General features: G+C 44.5%; 1 protein-coding gene across 1 annotated transcript; it reads left to right on the top strand.

Annotated features, from left to right (window-relative positions):
* The first annotated feature begins 1,467 nt into the window (after positions 1 to 1,467).
* Positions 1,468 to 20,132, top strand: RASL12 (RAS like family 12). The gene is made up of 7 exons (XM_081337241.1): positions 1,468 to 1,589; positions 6,441 to 6,567; positions 7,204 to 7,260; positions 12,786 to 12,859; positions 14,285 to 14,475; positions 17,977 to 19,524; positions 19,880 to 20,132. Exons 2-6 carry the CDS (start codon positions 6,450 to 6,452, stop codon positions 18,338 to 18,340), a joined length of 804 nt encoding a protein of 267 aa, XP_081193367.1. The 5' UTR covers positions 1,468 to 1,589; positions 6,441 to 6,449; the 3' UTR covers positions 18,341 to 19,524; positions 19,880 to 20,132.
* The last annotated feature ends 431 nt before the right edge of the window (positions 20,133 to 20,563 follow it).

Here is a 20,563-nt window from a genome sequence, read left to right as displayed (position 1 = left end):
AGCTCCATGTCCTTCCATACCTTCTACCCTGGGTTTATCTCAAAGGATCATCTGGCTAGATTCATACAAACAGCCTAGCGAAGAACAAGGAAATGGTAGAGTGAATGTCCCATGGGTGCTCTTTTCAAGAGGCAACTGGACTGTGTTTTTGCCTTGAAGACATTTCACTTCTCATCCAAGAAGCTTCTTCAGTTCTGACTGAACTGAAGCCAGAACTGAAGAAGCTTCTTGGATGAGAAGTGAAATGTCTTCAAGGGAAAAAAAAAACCAAGCAAAATCCAACTGCCTCTTGAAAAAAAGCACCCATGGGACAACCGTGGCCTGAACGCCTGGAAATCTCCATAGATATAGTAGATGGATTCGTGCAATTTCTGAGCAATCATGTCATTTGCTAGGGTGTGGATTAACCGGTTAATTAACCCACTATAGTGGTTTCTCCACCATAATTTATGTTTCAGTGTCTTAAGGTGAATCCAGTCCATTACAGTTCGTTCAGTACAACACAATTAAACAAACAACAGCTTGATGTGTTGGCTGAATCCTACCTCTTACCCAGAATGGTGAGAAATTGATCTTGGTTCTATCAGAGATGGTGGTCAAATGTTTTAGGCAAGACCTTCCACTGGTGCAGGACTGAGGTCATTTTAGGACCTTTAAGGAAACCTCTTAAATGCCAAGTTCCTCCCTTTGATTGTCAATGTTTGGAGGGGTTCTGGGTTACACGCAAGACTTCAGGGTCCTGCATCCATCCCTAGTCTCACAAATTCAAGATCCAGGCTGGGGTGGGCAGTGAAATTAGAGAGGTGCCAAGTTAGGTGTCAGTCCAGGTCACTAGCGATTGTCTGAAGATGCCAAATATGGTGCCCGCAATGCCTCTTGAAAGAGATGCTTCTTGATGCCTATATTTATCCCAAGAGCAGGATTAGGCTGGTTGTTGCCCAAAGTCTCCTTCCCAGAGATAAACCTGCACCCCTTGCCCATAGTGGGCCAGCCACTGGGCCAGTTTTTAAACTGGTAGCTTTAGATCCCCAGACAAGCTAAAGGAGATCCAGGACCGATTTGGAGCTCACTTTTTTTCCCACTAGAAGAATGAAGCTAAGAAGCAGCACTTTTGCGTTTGCTTTTTCTGCTCACACACACACACACACACACACACACACACACCCCTCAGGCCTCTGGGCATCCTTGACGTGCCCCTCACCCCTCCTCCCCCCAGCAAGAAAGGCCTTTGCTTCTGCCCTGCCCTCTTGTTGATGGGAAAACGTGTCCGTCCCAGGCCAAAAACTCGGCAGCCGCTTTCCTTACAAGGAATTTGGCTGGAGCTCAGCTGGCAAAGACGGCCAGGGACTTCTCTCCGTTCTCTGCCTCATTCATTCAAGTCAGATCCAGGGGACCAGCAGCTGTCCAGAGCGAGCGGTTGCATCTCCGTTCTCGGCTGCAGAGACCTGGCTTCTTGCTTGCTTCTTCCCCTAACTTGGTCACCAGGAATTGTCTGGCAGCTGGACCCAAACTAGCCTGGATGGATGGACCTCTAACCTGGCCTGAATTTCTCCAGCGTTCTTCGATGGGGCTCCTAGTATAACCTGAAGGTGAGCTGGTTTGTGGCAGTTAAGACTCCGGAGGAAATAGTTCCCTTTTGAAGGTAGCAACGGGCATGGTTCCACTGACTTTGAAACTGGCTAAGCCAACCCTGGTTGCGTGGGGATCTTCTGACTCATTCTGCTCACTAAAGCCAGGGGCATCAGCCCCAGCCTTGTAGCTGTGCAGCATCCCAACTACAGGGATGGGTGGAAGAATTCTTTTTGGCTGTGTCTTCAATGATACATGGTTAACTAAGCTTACTAATTAACATTGCCTGCACAGCACACTCAGCTACCAACTAACAATAAACCTGGATTCTTCTAATCTACAAGACTACAAATATAGGCTGGCTGAGAGAACCCAGCCAAAATATAGGGGCATATCCTAGTAATGCTTACAGGCTGGGTTTTTGCCCAGCAGGCTTGCCCGTGTTTATATTGGCTTAATAAATCCTATTTTATGGATGTGCGTGACATCCTAAATCCTAAACAGACCAACTTTGCACAAGATGCCAGGCTGAATGAGACTGGCTAGTTTGAGGTTCACAGTGTTGTGAGAATTCAGCCAATCTGTATTTGATGGGAAGGCATAAGACACTAGTTTTGACCCAAGAAGCACAGAAAAATGTGTTTTATAATATTGAGAGAGGTATTTGGGACACAACTGTTCTTTTGTTAAATCTATACCATATTTCTGGTCTCTGTGTTTCCTCTGTTTAATTCCAATGTAGAGGTCTGTCTGAAATCCATGCTGGATTCACACGTTATTCTAAAGTCTGTGCTATGGAAACTCAGCTGTGACGGTTTGCAAATTTGTACAAGCCTGACCAGCTTTTCAAAAGAGGAAAAAGCCCCCCCCACACACACACACCCCATCTTCAATATTTGAGACTCACATCAGTTTAATCAAGGCAAGAAAAATTCTAGGAATGTTAATCCCAGAGTCATTCTGAGTTTCATCCACGGCCATCTTCTCATCACTGGACCACTGACTGCAACAGGCACAAAATAAGTAGACATACAATTAAATGTTCCTTTTATGTTGACTCTAATCTAAAAAGAAACTTTGTTTTATTGATGGGGAAATCTGCTCCTAACCTGCCTTTGAGTTTCCTGGGTATGGTTCTTGCAGGTATAAAATGAGAGAATGAAGCAGAGACGGTGTGGAGGGAAAGATGCTTGACTAGGAGTGGGCAGATCCAGATGTTAGTCCTTTCTCAGCCCTGGAAGACTGGTGGGTGACCTTGGGCCAGTCAATCCCTCTCAGGTCCTAAAGCCTATGCAGTCCATTGGAGAAGGTGCTAGATTAAGAGCAGATAGATTCAGATTCTAGCTCCTCTTCGCTTACGGAACCTCCCTGGGGAAGTTGAAAGCAGATGTTCTTTTAACTCAACTTACCTGGATGGATGTTGTTTGTGGAGAACAAGGTCTGTTATGCTTAGGTCAAAGTACTAAATAAAAATACGATGCTATGAAGTTGACAAATCTTGGGGGGGCTAGGTTGGCAAAGATCCCCTAAATCTTGGCTTCCCCAACTACTGTCAAATTAAGCCAACTGGTAAGGATAACACAACTCACCAGACTATCAGCTCACTCAGATTTGCATTATACACTAAGCAAAGGGTGTCCAACCTTGCCAACTTTAAGATTTGTGGACTTCAGCTCCGAGAATTCTGGGAGTTGACGTCCACAGGTCTTAAAGTTGCCAAAGTTGGACCGCTCTGCTTTAAGCCCTGGTTAGCTGTCCAGATTTTAGACTAGCATGTTGTATAAACATGCTGTTTAACCCTGAAGGATTCTTACCTTTGATCTTCAGTAGGGCATTACTTGAGTTACACGAAGCCCGGCTCTCTCTTTCTGCTTGGTGTGACCTCCCTTGCCCCCCCCCCTCTGCTGGCCTATCTTACGTACAGTTCAAAAGCCCTTCTGACTTCTGTCCTGTCAACAAAATGTGTTTATCCCAACTCAGGGCTCTCTGAATCAAAAGCAGATGTGCTAAAAGGCTTAAAGCAGAAAAGATGCACATCGGTAGCTCAGCTCTAAACAGAGCCCCATTCCAGGCCTGGATTAACAGGCCCTGGAATTTAGTTTGACCCCAAATATTCCTACACTGTCTTTAAAGGAAGGAGCTGAACCCTTCTACTAGTTGTTTACAGCAGTAGCATTCCATGCAACCAAACCATAAAATTATAAAACAGCAAACAATGATACAGGTTACAAACTCTAGAATTATTATATTTTTTTTAAAAAAAAAGCAGCCTCCATGTTCTAAAATCGAAAACTGATTGCTGCTGAATCCCATCAAGAGATGAAAAAAGCAAACCAAGCATCTGGGCCTGTGCAGAGTCCTGATCACCACCCATTTTGTGAAAAGGCTCTGATTCAAAAGAATGATGAGTTCATGCTGTTCTCTGCTGCCCAGAAACGTTCCCCCCCCTTTTGTCAAGCAGATGGGGTTGATTAGGAGAAGCCCCATTTTTCTCAGAATAAGAGTTGGAAGAGACCTTGAAGGTCATCTAGTCCAACCACCTGCTCAGGCAAGAAACCCTACACCATTTCCGACAAATGGCTGTCCAGTATTCTTAAAAACCCTCAGTGTTGGAGCACCCACAACTTCTGGAGTCAAGTTGTTCCACTGATTAATTCTTCTAATTGTCAGGACATTTCTCCTTAGTTCTAGATTGGTTCTCTTCTTGATCGGCTTCCACCCATTGCCTCTTGTTTTGCCTTCTAGTACTTTGGACAATAGGTCGAACCCCCTCCCCTCCCTCTTCTTTGTGGCAGCCCCTTAGATATTGGGACACTGCTATCATGTCACCCCTAGTTCTTCTCTTCAGTAGACTAGACATGCCCAATTCCTGCAACCGTCCTTCAGATGTTTTAGTCTCCAGACCCCTAAACATCTTCTCAATGATTATTCTTGGAACTTGGAAGTATCATTGGAACTTGACCAAGGTTGGGAACCGGATTTGGCCTTGATGTCTCACTGGGCAGAATGATGTCAGAAGCGGTCCCTTTCCATTAAGTTGCAACCCTGACATCATTATGGCTGAGGAATTCTGGGAGTTGAAGTCCACAAGTCTTAAAGTTGCCAAGTTCGAAGACCCCTGTTCTATGGGCTTGTCTCCTCAACCTGGTGGGACCAAGAGCATTCCTCCATCTGAACTACCCCATCACTGATGCTCCAACAGATTCTGTTTGGGGTGCCAGCAATGGGAGAATACCTGCCTCTTACTCTCGGAGGACTAGAACTCAGCCAAATCACCATTACCCAACAACAATATTTATTTACAGAAAGGGTGCAAGACTAACTTCTCAGGAATGGGGGGGGGGGACTTTAAAAAAATTACTTGTTGCTCTTTGAGTTCCAGATATCTCTCGATCTCATTTTTCAGGCAGAGAGCGGCTTCTTCAGCTTCAAGAGGACAAAGTGAAAGTCGCTGGAGAGATGCCGTTGGTTTTTTTTTTTAAGCCAGACAGCTGCTTCCTTTTGGCGGAGCTGGCAACATAGCTTGTGTCATCCTGTCATTTGCAGAGTTTGGCTTATGGTATTGGGTGGTCTGTAAACCAAGATATATAGTTCAGTTATTTTAAGGCACAAGCAGAGACGTTTTCTTAGGTGTTGTGTGTGAATACCTTTCTCTTTCTATTGCTGTGTTCAGGTTGGGAAAAAAAAACCTATAATTTTGTCTTAAGTCACTGGTTATGTTCAGAAATTCTGACTCATTTCTGGCTAGGGAGAAGAAAACATTTACCCAAATGGTTGAAATTTCAGTTAACACTAAATTCCCTCAATTATTTATTCCGTGCCTGAGTCCCTGTATCATGTTAAGCCCATTTTGTTTAATTCTAAGATTTTTATTTATTTTTTAGTAAGAGAGTCCAGGAGGAAGGCCAGATTGCCCATTAGGTCTGTCTGTGGCAGTGCCACCCCATCCAAAACCAGACATGATAGGATTTTGCCAAAATCAGAAATATTTCATCGGAGAGAAGTGCTAATGTGCCATTTTAATCTGTGCAGTGGAACTGACAACAAAAGAAAAGAATAATGGAATAACAACTTTGGAAGGAACCTTGGAGGTCTTCTAGTCCAAGCCACTGCTCAAGCAGGAGACCCTATACCAGGGGTAGGCAACCTCGGCTCTTTTATGATACATAGAATGAAGGCTATTGCTAAGCACATTGGTTTGTGCTTAAATTGTAAGCCTCCCTGAGTCTTCGGAGAAGGGCGGGATATAAATGGGATTAAAATAAAAAAATAAAAATAAAAAATAAAACTCCCAGAATTCCCGAGCCAGCTTGGCTGGCTCAGGAATTCTGGGAGCTGAAGTCCATGAGTCATAAAAGAGCCGAGGTTGCCTACCCCTGCCCTATACCATTCCAGACAAATGGCTGTTCAACCTCTTCTTAAAAACCTCTGTTCCACTGGTTAATTGTTCTCACTGTTAGGAAGTTTCTCCTTAACTCCAGGTTGCTTCTCTCCTTGATTAGTTTCAATCCATTGTTTTAAGACTTGCATTCTGGTGCTTTGGAGAGTAGGTTGACCCCTTTTCTCTGTGGCAGCCTCAAATATTGGAAGACTGCCATCATGTCACCCCTAGTCTTTCTCTTTGTTAGACTAGATATAATCAGTTCCTGCAACTATATATTTTATCCTCCAGTCCCCTAATCATCTTTGTTGCTCTTCTCTGCACTCTTTCCTATCGTCTCAACATCTTATTCGTGCCATAGTGATGAAAAACTGAACACAGTACTCCTAGCGTGGTCTTACTAAAGCAATATAAAGCGGTACGCTACATGGGATCTTGATATTATGCCCCTGTCGATGCAGAATTATTCATTGTTGGGTTTTATTCACAGAGTTGAAAGATGTCTTCCATGTTTGGCAAACCACGAGCTGTCCCCTGGGCGAACGAACGCCACCTCCCAAGCCTTCTGCAGGAATGCAATGTGGCCATTCTGGGCTGCCAAGGATCTGGAAAATCAGGTTAGGAGACGAGACTGTTCCTTCTGGGTCAGCATCTCAGTCTTCATGTGCTATTCTGAAGATGGTTCATTGTAGCTTTGCCTATCCTTGTCCGCCATTTTGCAATTTGGACATGTGGAAGGAAACACAACACGTCTTGAGAAAACCAAGTTGAGGTGGCCTGGATATCCAGGAGAGGACATTGCCTCTTCATCTTCTCTTAAGTAGACCTGGTATCTGCTTATCATTAATTTAATTAATCATGGTTTGCTCAATTAACTTGATTGCCTGGGCTGACAAAACACACTGGATAAGGTTAAAAACCAGCGCCCTGAATTAAACCCTGAAGGAAACTGGCAACCAGTGCAGCTTGCTGAGCAGAGGTGTAACTTGTGCAGTTCTGGGAATAACAGAGTAACAGAGTTGGGAGGGACTTTGGAGGTCTTCTAGTCCAACCCCCTGCTCATAACTGCCCACACCATCACATTTTGCATCAGGTGAAGCTTCTGGATATTCTTCGCGGCCTGGGGGTTTGCCAGGGAAGAATCTCAAATTAGTTGAAGGAGAAACTGATTTTGCAAAAAAAAAAAAATAAAAAAAATGTTACAGTTGGGGAGAACCTACACATAGGAAGTAACCCTCTGTCTTTTCTTGTAGCACTAACGGTGAAGTTTCTTACCAAGAGGTTTATAAGCGAATACGACCCTAATCTGGGTAAGTCTGAATGTGGCTCCTTTGTCCTTCCACGTTGCCCTGTGCAATCTCAACTCGCTCAGGATTTCCTGATAGTTAGTTTTCCATACCAACTAAACCCAAAGGTACTTTTTCAGGAGGCAACTGGACTTCGTTTTTCTTTGAAAACGTCTTCAAAGAAAAACAAAGGAAGTCCAGTTGCCCTCCTGAAAAAGCTCCTTTGGGTCAGACCATGATGACTGAGAATCTCCACAGACATGCCAGCTAAACAGCTTTGGACCAGCTTAGCTTCTGATCCCAGACTGAGTCAACCAGAGCCTGCCATCTATTCGGAAAACCACCTACAATCCACGTTTAATCCAGAGGACTCCCACTGTGAACAGAAACTGGAAGTTGGATAAACAAAGAGAGATTTTCAGGTTGATTATCAGGTTAGGAAAATCCCACTTTGGGTGGAAGCAAATGGCTCAAATCCAGAGGCCTTCAGCAACCACCCAGCAGACCCAAAGCAAAATGCAGGGTAGGGCTGGGAAGAAAAAGCAATCCTGCTAGCAAGCAGAAAAACGGGCCCCACTTCTTGGGTCCCTGGAAGACTTCAGCCCCCTTCAGGAGTTGTGGTTTCCACCACCCCTCCACACACACACACACACACACACACCCCAAACATACTGCAAGGTATTTTAAGTTCTTCCAAGTTCTGCTTGCAAATATGTTTCGTGGCTGTTTCAAAACAACTTGCCAAATTTAGAGCACATACCGAGGAAAGTAGAGATGAAAAACACTTGATTGCCTAGTAGGGCAAGGAGAGGCTTCTGGACTTAAAAGACTTCCGGAAAGTTGATGAGCTGTGATGCAGATCTCTTGTCAGCCACAAATCCCCCTTGAAACGGCAGGGAGCCAAGATGAAATGGAGACCTAAGAGCCGATAGTTAAAGGGACCTTAAACGTTTTCTTTGCTGTCCTGCTCTTCAGCTGGTATTTGCTTCCTGGATTTCTGGGTGATGGAAAACCATAACGGAATAACAGTGTTGGAAGGGACCTTGGAGGTCTTCTAGTCCAACCCCCTACTCAAGCAGGAGACCCTATGCCATTTTAGACAAATGGTTGTCCGGTCCCTTCTTAAAAGCCTCCAGTATTGGAGCACCCACAACCTCTGGTGGCAAGCCGTTCCACTGGTTGATTGTTCTCACTGTTAGGAAATTTCTCCTTAGCTCCTTGCTTCTCTCCATTGCTTCTTGTCCTGCCTTCAGGCACTTTGGAGAATAGCTTGACCCCCTCTTCTTTGTGACAGACCCTCAAATATTTGAGCACTGCTATCATGTCACCCCTAGTTCTTTTCACTAGATTAGACATACCCAATTCTTGCAACTGTCCTTCATATACTTTAGCCTCCAGACCCGTAATCATCTTTGTTGCTCTTCTTTGCACTCTTTCCAGAGTCTCAATATCTTTTTTATATTGAGGTGACCAAAACTGAATGCAGTATTCCAAGTGTAGACTTACCAAAGTATTATAAAGCAGTAGTAGGGATGCGGTGGCTCAGTGGGTTAGGACGCTGATCTTGTCGATCAGAAGATCGGCAGTTTAGCGAGTCGAATCCCGAGTGCCACATAGCAGAGTGAGCACCTGTTACTCGTCCCAGCTTCTGCCAACCTAGCAGTTCGAAAGCACGTAAAAATGCAAGTAGAAAAATAGGGACCACCACGGTGGGAAGGTAACAGTGTTCCGTGCGCCTTTGGCATCTAGTCATGCCGGCCACATGACCATGGAGATATTCTCGGACAAGCGCTGGCTCTTCGGCTTTGAAACGGAGATGAGCACCGGCCCCTAGAGTCAGAAACGACTAGCACGCATGTGCGGGGGAACCTTTACCTTTACCTTTTTATCACTTCTTGTGATCTTGATTCTATCCCTCTGTTAATACAGCCTAGGATTGTATTGGCTTTTTTGGCAGCTGCAGCACATGGCTGGCTCATATTTAAGTCCACTAGAACTCCAAGATCCCTCTTGCAGTTACTGCTGTTGAGCCAAGTTTCACCTAGTCTGTACCTGTACGTTTGGTTTATCTTGCCTAAGTGTAATAGTTTACTATTGCAATTAAATGGGGGCATTTTTATTCTCTGCAAACCAGCATTGGAACCACACTGCTTTGCCTTGAATTCTAAAACTCTGTAAACCTGTCTGTATTGGGCATAGATTTTATCTCTGCTCTGAAATGAAGGTTTGATTTAAAGGAGGCACTAAGCAAGAGATGTCAGTATCTGCTTTTTGGAGGAGGACTGGGTGTGAACTCAGCCTGAGTGTTGTTTTAAAATCCAATCCTGCTTAATGGGATCTTAGATTTATGGTCTAATTTTACTGGACCATTGTGAAATGGTGGCTGAAGGATTGAGTCACTCCGAAAGTCGTATTTAAGTTTAGAAACGAATTAGTAACTGAGAACATACATGTTGCACTAAACTATCATATGATTTCTTTGCTTTTTGTGCCAACTCAGTTAAATAAACCTATTGTAGCATATCACAGTGTCTAAACCAGGATCCCCCAAAGTGGCCAATATTAACCCCCAAGGCTCTATGAGACTATCCAAGGTCAAGATTATTACAGTTGGTCGCCCAGTCAGCCAGGTATAGGGTCTCCTGCCTAAGCAGGGGGCTGGACTAGAAGACCTCCAAGGTCCCTTCCAACTTCTATTCTATTCTATTCTATTCTATTCTATTCTATTCTATTCTATTCTATTCTATTCTATTCTATTCTATTCTATTCTATTCTACTCTACTCTACTCTACTCTACTCTACTCTACTCTACTCTACTCTACTCTACTCTATTATTATTCTAGATATTTAGACTGGATTTGGCATTTTTATCCATCTATCAAGTTCTTCTCAAGGACCTATGATAAACAAAATGTGGTTGTTTGATTGTGTGGTTAAAGGTATCCGTGAAGACTCTAATTTTTAATGTAAAGCTGCCTTTTGCACTGCACTGATGATGACTTTGTCAGTGCTGATGGTGTTTTAGTAGTGCTCCAAATCTTTTGAGATTGCACCCAAGGCACCTATCACCATTAGGGCTATCTTTGCTTCCTTTTGCCACAGTTGTTCCACTTCTATTTGCAGGTCTTTGCATTTTATTATTTTCTCCCATTTCTATCTCTGGCCTAAACAAAGAAAAAGCAGGAGACTGGTTGGATTTGCATCACAGACTTCACTTCCTTCCTGAATTAACATATTTTCTTCTTTTGCACAATCAACTGAACCAGCCAGCCAGAGTGGATTTGCCCCCAAGGATAAGCCACAAACAACCCATCTGTGGTTACAATTAAACAAGCTTAGCTGGTTGAGGCAAATTCCCTCTTTATCTTAACTTGCCTGGTTGCTTTAGGAGATCCGTGATCCATGAAGGGAAGGTGACATAGATCAAGGGAATCATACTATTGTGGCCAACAATGTGATTTTCTTTTCACTCCTCCCTCTTTCTGAGTGGGTTGTGCAAACCCATCCCTTGAAAGAAAACAAACAGAACTTTGACTGAGATCAAATCTTGTCTTGGAACCCTGTTGCTCTTTTAGAACTCTGTGAGGTTGAAGGTCACTATTTTTTGTTTTCTGTAGGTTATAAGTTTAGTCTTCTCAAAATAGGGTTTAAAAGACCCTGGTCTGAAATCTTGAGGACCGCCTGCTGTTAGTGTGAGCAACACTGAGTAAGATGGTGTGATGCTCAAATGTCCCATTTCCTGGGTCCCCAAAGAGATCAGTGTCAAAGTGGCTTTTAACCTATCCATACAATCAGCTAATGACCCTAAGGATGGGGTTTCCCGTGGGAGCTCTGGCACAAACTCAGTCCAAAAATGACCACTTTGAAAGGGGTAAAAAAAAACCTGTGCTGCTGTGCACTGATTTGTTATATGCCACCTCTGCAAAAGGCAGGAGTTCGGCCCAGTTAGTCTGCTGATAATTTACATAACAGTCCAAGTATTGCTCTACTAATGAATTGGAGCGATCAGCAGGTCCATTGGCACTCGGATGATAGGCAAAATTAAGTCCCTGGAAGGAGCCTATCATTTCCAAACTTCCCGCCAAAACTTTGCAGTGAATTGCACTCTCCCCCCCGCCCCCGTCCGAAATAATGTGCTTCAGGACCCTATGTAATCGGTAGATGTGCTGCACAAAGATCTTGGCTAGGGCCTGGGCTGAAGGAACAGGGGTTTGGTGGAGAGTTGACACTGGACAGTTCCAGGTGACAGTGAATCAGTCCTGACAATCAGTAGCAACAATCATACGACATGCAATCTTTTCATTCCCACAAAACCCAGCGCTCTGCCAGTGAGCTAGACCAAGATTGTGATTTTATCTACGGCATCTGTTTCCGTTTGTTTTCTGTTTACTGGCGCATCCAGGGAGAACTATGAGCAAGAAGTCAGACTGCTAGGAACTTCATCAATCAGCAGCAAAGAAGCTGGGGTATAATTGTGTTGGAAATTCTTGGCAGGTAGCTGTTTTGAGTCATATCCAGAAATTGAAGAATGACAGAGAAGGCTTTCAGGGAAGGCACAGAAGAATAAATTCTGGATCCTTTTTTTTTTTTTTTTTTGCAAGGATGTTTTCCGTTCATTAAGCATACTGAGATTTCTTTTCCAAAGCTGTGGCTTTCATTGAGAAGGTTCCTGTGACTGAACTAATTTGCTTTAATCCTTGAATTACGACCACAATTGAGCCCAAAATTTCTGTTGCTAAGCGAGACATTTGTTAAGCGAGTTTTGCCCCAGTTTATGTCCTTTCTTTCCGCAGTTGTTAAGTGAATCACTGCAGCTGTTGAATTAGTTACACGGTTGTTAAGTGAATCTGGCTTCCCCTTGTCAGAAGGTTGCAGATGTGATCACGTGATCCTGGGACACTGCGACCGTCACAAATACGAGTCAGTTGCCAAGTGTCTGAATTTTGATCATCTGACCATGGGGATGCTGCAACAGTCATAAGTGTGAAAAAGAGTCATAAGTCACTTTTCCCAGTGAAGTAACTTCGAACAGTCACAAAACAGACAGTTGTAAGTCAAGGGTTATCTGTATACAAAATAAATTATGCAGGCAATATTTAAGCAGGCAGCATTCAATAAGAAGTAGCAATCTAATTTCCACATTCCTTTTTTTCCCCTTTGAACAATCAGTACAAAAGTGACCGGATGATGGACAAGCATGCGATTTGTTTAACATTGCCTTTTTATTATTTTAATGTTTAAAAATGGGTTGCAGGATAAGGCCTTGTTGCTGTCTGCCTCCTGTGCTCAGACATGAGTTGAGCAATAATTTCCAGGGAATTTGCTTGGATAGTTGGAGAGCTTTCTCAAGGGCTTCTTGACTCAACAAGACGTGCATGCATTTTGCTCATTTCAATCCAGGGGCACCCTAGAAGGACTGTTGCTCTACATGAGAAAGATGAGTAACGATCGGCCCCCTCCTCTGAGGGGCACAGCTTAGTTTAGGTGGTAGAAAAATGCTGGCTTCTCCCAAAATGACCTACCAACTTTGTAAACCGTTTTCTTTGCAGAAGACACTTACGCTTCGGAAGAGATAGTAGACCAACGACATGTCTTGCTCAAGGTGATGGATACAGCTGATCAGGTATGTCAGTGAAAGCTCATTCATCCAGGCCAAAAGTATCTTGAAAAGGTTAAAATCATGGCAACGGGAGTAAAGTTTGTTAATCTGAGATGTTTTGTTACTCATCCAAGTAACCTCATCAGTCAAACTTTTAAAAATGTGAGGGGTCCTTGCTGCTCTCTGAGCTTGCTTGTCTTCTTGCAGACGTTTCATCACCCTAACTAGGTAACATCATCAGTGTTAGGAGGAGTGAGGTTTGTTACCAGTTTATATTCTGGTGTCTTGCCTGTCTGGGTGGGTGGGGGCTGTCTGAGGGACTCTTTGGTTGGGCTGTTTACTAATGGCTGTGTGGCAGGGTCCTGAGGCTGAATATTTGCACCTCAGGGTTGCAATGAGGGGTCCTTGATGCTCTATCAGCTTGGTTGCAGCCAAGCTTCGAGAATGTCAAGGATCCCCCCACCAAAAGCTTTCCCAGTCCTGGGTTAACTAGAATACAGCTAGTTGTGATTCAGTGATTCCGTATCTACCTTGCCTTCTTTGCAAATCACCCAAGTGCTTGAGTGATGTATACAAGGTGAAAAATGTGCAGTTTTGTAGCAAGTGGCCAGGATCCATGAGTTTTTGCCCTAAACGCAAAGTTACAAGACGCAAAGTTACAAGTAACGATGGGACCTAATAGTCCATCTCTGAGTCGTGGCATTTTTCTCATTTGACTTTGTCAATGCAAAGAGCAAGACTAAGATATTTTATTTTCATATTATTTGCTTCTCTCTCTCTCTCTCTCTCTCTCTCTCTCTCTCTCTCTCTCTCTCTCTCTCTCTCTCTCTCTCTCTCTCTCTCTCCTCCCTCCCTCCCTCCCTCCCTCCCTCCCTCCCTTCCTCCCTCCCTCCCTCTCTCTCTCTCTCTCTCTCCAGATCAGCTTACCTAAGAATAAGCCCTGCATTCTTTGGAGTTTGGCAGTTTCATGTGTCTCCTGCTATCTTCTAGAATATTTCTCAGGAGGCCAGAGTCAAATAAAGGGAATTGTGTTTTGTTTAAAATGGAAAACAAAGTTTCTTTTAATTAAAATTAAAGCAGAGTTGCAGCTTAAAAGGGTAAAGAGCGGAGAAGGCATGCAACTCCCCTCTCTTATTGGAAGATCAAAATACACTGATTTGAGATATGATCAAAAGTTACTTGTGGCTCAAGGCAACACACTTCACTCCTTTCATCAAAACTCAAAATGGGTGTTTAATGCAGTGCCAAGGGCAGCGTCCAACTGTTTTGGGTCCAAAGGGGCTTTGAAACAATAGATGTCTGGAGAAGGAACTGGGCCTCCTTTGGCCTTGCTACATGTCTCCCCCAGTTCCATTTTACCTTCATTCCTGCCAAGATGAATGTGTTGTTTGCTGTTAGATGAGGGAGATGCTGGGCCTTCTAACCCATTCCCACATGCTTCTCTGTCAGGACATACCAGTGAGCTGTGAGAGGTATCTGAACTGGGCCCATGCCTTTCTAGTAGTCTACAGCATAGACAACCGGAAGAGCTTTGAAGGATGTCAGCAGTACCTGGATCTCATTGCTCTCCACTTGAAGAACATGTTCCATGAATCTCCAGTTCTCCTGGTAGGGAACAAGCTGGATATGGAACAGTACAGGTAAGGAGGTTAAGTGCTTGGCCAAAGGAGGGGGGGTGGATTGATTCATAACACTGGGGAAATGGGGCATCGTGTAGGAGAAGAGCAGGCAAAGCTGCAGAAGGATGGAGTTAATGTATGATTACATTGCCACAAACAGTCCAAGTCCAATCCCTCTTGAATTCCATGGACCCTTACCTGGCACCAATTTAGTACTGAACTTGAGTTGACTAGATTAACGTCAGGTGTAAAGGATCAGGACCATAAGTTAAGTTGCAGTTCAGACATTGATCGTTCAAGCCTGTCTACAAGAATCTAGTCAACTCAAGTTCCGTGATAAATTGGCACCGGATAATGGTCAAGAGAAGGAGGGACGTGGTGGCTCAGTGGGTTAAGACACTGAGCTTGTCAATCAGATGGTTGGCAGTTTGGCGGGTCGAATCCCAAGTGCCACGTAACAGAGTGAGCGCCTGTTACTCGTCCCAGCTTCTGCCAACCTAGCAGTTTGAAAGCACATAAAAATGCAAGTAGAAAAATAGGGACCACTACGGTGGGAAGGTAACAGCGTTCCGTGCGCCTTTGGCATCCAGTCATGCCGGCCACATGACCACAGAGACATCCTCGGATAAGCGCTGGCTCTTCATCTTTGAAATGGAGATGAACATTGGCCCCTAGAGTTGGAAATGACTAGCACGCATGTGCGGGGGAACCTTTACCTTTACCTTAATGGTCAAGAGAATTCAAGAGGGGTTGGAATGAAACCATTTATGGGAATGTAACAACTCTAAGCTGATGGCATGCTTAACTCCACCTCCCCAACTCTGTCTGCCCTTTTCCTACACACACCCTACCTCTCTATTCCCTACCTTCCTGTCTCTAGGTTTCTTCTCACCACAAGAATCCAGGTTGACATGAATTATTGGATTCTGAAACTATTTCCCAAATGGGGAGGGGGTTGTCTCAGCGAAGGATAGAAGAAAGATTTCAAGGGGAAAGGAGGAGAAGTAAGCAAACAAGGGAGGAAAGGAAGCAAACCTGTCTGTTCCAGTTTTGATTTATCCTCCTGGATTGCTCTTTAACCTCTTGGGGAAAAACGGTCTTGTTTTGGTCACTTCAATCCCTTTTTTCAGCTCACACAGGGTTGTTGACTGAGCAAGTGACTGTGGTCAGGAGCATACGCAGAGGGTGAAGAAAGTCAACATACTGGCTGCAACTACCCTATCAAAGCCCGGATGCTTTTTACATACGTTGCAAAATAACGTTGATGCTTTGGGCAATTGCAGCTGCTATCTTGATGTTTTTGATTGCCCACCTCACACAGTGAAACTTGGTTGGGGTGGGGGTCCTACATCATAAAAGGTAAAGGTAAAGCTTCCCCCGCACATGCGTGCTAGTCGTTTCCAACTCTAGGGGCCAAAGCTCATCTCCGTTTCAAAACCAAAGAGCCAGCGTTTGTCCGAGGACGTCTCTGTGGTCATGTGGCCGGCATGACTAGACGCTTTTATGTGCTTTCGAACTGCTAGGTTGGCAGAAGCTGGGATGAGTAACAGGTGCTCACTCTGTTACACGGCACTCGGGATTCGATCCACCAAACTGCCAACCTTCTGATCGACAAGCTCAGCGTCCTAACCCACTGAGCCACCTACATCATACTGAGCTACAAAATCATATCAAAGAAACATCAGCTGTATTCTTAAGTGTCAGAGCAACGTGACCTACTCAAACTCACACAGCTGTTGACATACTCTTTCTCCCCACTTGGGCAGGTCTCCCCTTTCTAATCTCTTAAGAGTCATTTCTGCTCCTAGGGACTGTCTTTAACCACAGTCATCCCCAGCCTGACTCCTTTCAGATTCTATGGGGACTCCAACTCCCATAATTCTCAGCCAGTATGGATAGGAAGGGAGAGAGAGAGATGGCTGTAACAAGTACAGCGACTCCTCTTCATTAAAATTAGGTTATTTCTTGAGACCAGACCTTACTTTGGTGCGTTAGATGAACTGAAATTGGTAGAAATAGGAAATTCAACCTGGGATCTCACTTGGATATTAGTCTAGCATGTAAACTTAATCTCTTTTGGAATCTTCTGTGATGGTTCATGCTATTGCAGCTCTCTTGTTTGCGTATCCTGTTTTATTATTTTAATCTTCTTACCGCTAGATTGGAATGTAAGCCTTTCAAAGTCTTGCTGGATTGGAGTGTCCTCTAAGCCCCAGCAAATACACACGCAAAGGCTAGAAGACAACCCCTGTGTGCCTTGGGCTCACCAGACCCAAACTAGTTGACAAAATGCATGGCTAACCAGCTGTACAGGGATGGATATCTTCAGATGTCCTGTATTGGCAGGCTGGCTTGGAAAGAGCAAATGTTAGCAGTAGCACTTAGACTGATATTGTGCTCCATAGTATTTTACAACAGGGGTACCCAATCCCAAGTCTGTGGACCAGCACTGGGCCACGGCATGCCAGCAACCAGGCCATTCAAACAAACGAAGCCCCAGGAGGCATCAAGAAAAAAACCACTCCCCCTCTAGTCAGTGGAAAAACTTTCTGCATGAAACTGGTCCCTGGTGCCCAAAAGGTTGCTGCTAAATATTGCTAAAATATTGTTTAATTTTTTTAGTGCTTTGCATCTGGCAACTAAGGAGCATGGGCCAGTTCCTTGTATTGCCTCTTTTCATATGGGATTTGTTTTGTACTGGGCTTTTGAGGGAATACCACGTGGGTTGCTGGAGCAGCTAACGGCTCTCCAGCAACCCAGACTACAAGTCTCCTGTGCTGCAATTGGCTATCTCCAGGCGGCAATGGTTGATTCAAACCTATTGGCTGCCGCCTAGGGGCTAGACTATGTATTGCGGCTAGTTGCAGCCATTCCCTCAGTACAGTCATTGCACGAAATAAACGATGAGTTACCCTGTACTCCGTTCCGCGTCTTCATTCCTGCGCCAAAGAACCCGCTATTTAACAGGATGTTTCTAGAATAGAATAGAATAGAATAGAATAGAATAGAATAGAATAGAATAGAATAGAATAGAATAGAATAGAATAGAATAGAATAGAATAGAATAGGAGTTGGAAGGGACCTTGGAGGTCTTCTAGTCCAGCCCCCTGCTCAAACAGGAGAACCTATACCATTTCAGACAAGTGGCTGTCCAGTCTCTTCTTAAAAGCCTCCAACGACGGAGTACCCACGATTTCTGGAGGCAAGCTGTTCCACTGGTTAATTGTTCTCACTGTCAGGAAATTTCTGCTTAAATTTAGGTTGGATCTCTCCTTGATAGGTTTCCATCTATTACTTCTTGTCTTGCCCACAGGAGCTTTGGAGATAGGTTGACCCCCGCCCCCTCTTCTTTGTGACAGCTCCTCAAATATTGGAAGACTGCTATCATGTAAACACCCCCTCCCAGTCATTGATAGGGGTGACATGAATCAGGAGATCACATGAAGCCATAATACAGCATGTTGGGGCATTGCAAGTGAAGTTAACATTGCAGTGATGTTCTATCCTGGCTTCTTCTTCCAGACAGGTCACCAAAGTCGAGGGGATGTCTCTTGCCACCAAGTATGGCTCCTCCTTCCACGAAGTCTCGGCATGCCTGGATTTCGAATCTGTGCAGCACATTTTCCACGAGGCGGTACGGGAAGTGAGGCGGGAGGCGGACAGACCTCTGGCAGTCCGGCCCTTGTTCATCATTGAGGAGAAGCCTTCAGCTCACCTGGCCCCAACCACCACCATTGCCTCCACCTACAACTCGCTCTCCACTGTCAACTTCAAAGAGGTCCCTTCAGTTGCCCGGGCCAAGCTGGTCACGGTCAAATCCTCAAGAGCTCAAAGCAAGAGGAAGGCTCCAGCATTAACTTTGCTGAAGGGGTTTAAGATATTCTAAGCAGAGATTCTGCAGAGCCGCTGCAAGGCAGAACAGGGAACAGAGTTATGGCTGGGATGGGTTGGATCCCCAAGCAATGATGGGGCCAGATTTGAATATCCATCTCCTGGCCTTTCCTGCAGACCAAGTGGCTGGGTAAGAATGCAGCAAAGCATTCTGGGAAAAAGACCATGACTTGACAATGGACAAACTATGGATGGGACCACCAGGTGGAGAAGGTGGTTCTAAACCTTTTTCTTGGTCATAAACATGTGACGGACCCTGCCACATGCTGCTTGAGCAATTGGTGGAAGAATCCCATAGAAAGAGTTTGCTCTTGAAGTCTTTTCTTGGGACTGAATAGAGATTTGGGAAGACAGAGAGGCTACAACCAGCCAAAGAAAGGATTCTACCACGAGAAGACATAGAACATAGAATATCAGAACTGGGAGGGACCTTGGAGGTCTTCTAGTCCAGCCCCCTGCTCAAGCAGGAGACCATACACCATTCCAGACAAGTGGCTGTCCAGTCTCTTCTTAAAAGCCTCCAGTGATGGAGGAGCCACAACTTCTGTTCCACTGGTTGATTGTTCTCACTGTCAGGAAATTCTATGTTGCTTGTCTCTTTGATTAGCTTCTATTTGTTCTTTCTTGTCTTGCCTTTGGATGCTTTGGAATTCTGGACACTTGGAAATTTGAACATTCATACCCAACCCATGTTTTCCATGTCCCTAAGTGGTTAAGAAAACCACACTCCACGTCATGCTTTCACCAACATTCTTTTCTTAATTCCTAGTTTAAGTTCTCTTCCATCAATAACAGGAAGGTGTTTGGAAAAACAAAACCACAGAGCTTGTTCAACCCAGGGATGAAATAATCCATGGCGCTTACCTATCCCCCTCTGCTTGGATGAGCTTTTTGTAGAAATAAAACAAAGGCAGGACAATAGGGGAAAGAACAAAGTGGACAAATGCACACAGAAGCATCAGCAAGACACAGCCAGAGAATGTGACTGTGAGCACCGATAATGGGTTTTGTGACGATCCCCTTGCATTGACAAAATGTAGATTGTATAGATGCACAGTGCTCTCTAGTGTTCCTGGAGAGTTAATGGAACTTTTTTCAGTCCTTTGTCCTTTGTGCTAATTTCTCCTAATCAACTCAAATTGATTTGTCCTAATCACTTGTTCTAATCACGAATCACTTGTTCAGCCTTGGTGGAGCAGTGGGCTAATGCCTCCTTAAGTAACACCAGCTGCCTGCAATTAGTGTAGGTTCGAGTCCCACCAGGCTCAAGGTTGACTCAGCCTTCCATCCTTCCGAGGTAGGTAAAATGAGGACCCAGATTGTTGGGGGCAATTAAGCTGACTTTGTAATAATGCCGCTTGGGGGTGTGTGTGTGAAAGCCCTAATAAGCAGGCATATACATAGAATGAAGGCTACTGCTAAGCACATTGATTTGTGCTTAAATTGTAAGCCGCCCTGAGTCTTCGGAGAAGGGCGGGATATAAATGGGATTAAAATAAAATAAATAAATAAAATAAATAATCAACGCGAGAAGAAACTTCCTGCATTGAATCAAGTTCCATGGTCAGGCCTGGGGCTTACTATTATGGAGCCCATGAGCACTAATTTGCACAAATCCTGTCTTGGGCACAGCAAGCTCAGTTCCCCCTGCCAATCTAAGACAATTCCTCTGAACCCCAAATCTCACCCTTGCACACCAAGTGCCAAGCATCCTTATTTTTGTGGTAAATGTTAACCAGCCGCAGCTAGTTAAACAAACCCTATCTAAAGTGACTGCTCGTGTAGAAATTCCACCAGTGTCAGAAATATAACAGGACACAATACCAGAACATGCAAGCCGGGGAAGCAAGACAGCTATCCTAAATTGGGAAGATCACAGGTGTGGCATTGCAATAAAGCCCACCTTGATTGGGGGTGGGTGGGTTGGTGATGCAGGGTATAAAAGAGGCACTATCATGGGGTTGTGCGTGGCATTGTGCAAATTTTGATATACTGTATCCCTACAGAGATGTTAGTTATTTCCCAATGAATGTGTTGCTGGGCATCACAGAAAAGACAAAGGAATCTCCCTGGTTTTCATTGGGAAGAATGGCCTATCTAGAGATCCAGCAGCCTTTAAAAGGCCTTTTTAATGGACTTTTGCTTGGATTGGCAGCAAAAATATTTACCTAGTTTCCTTGGAAGTCTGCGCCTTAGAGAAGAAGAAAAAAAGCTAAAA

The sequence above is a fragment of the Vipera berus genome, assembly GCF_964194415.1.
Source record: "Vipera berus genome assembly, chromosome: 12".
Taxonomy (NCBI): domain Eukaryota; kingdom Metazoa; phylum Chordata; class Lepidosauria; order Squamata; family Viperidae; genus Vipera; species Vipera berus.
The sequence above is the reverse complement of the archived record's forward strand: the minus strand, read 5'-3'. Positions and strand labels throughout refer to the sequence as shown.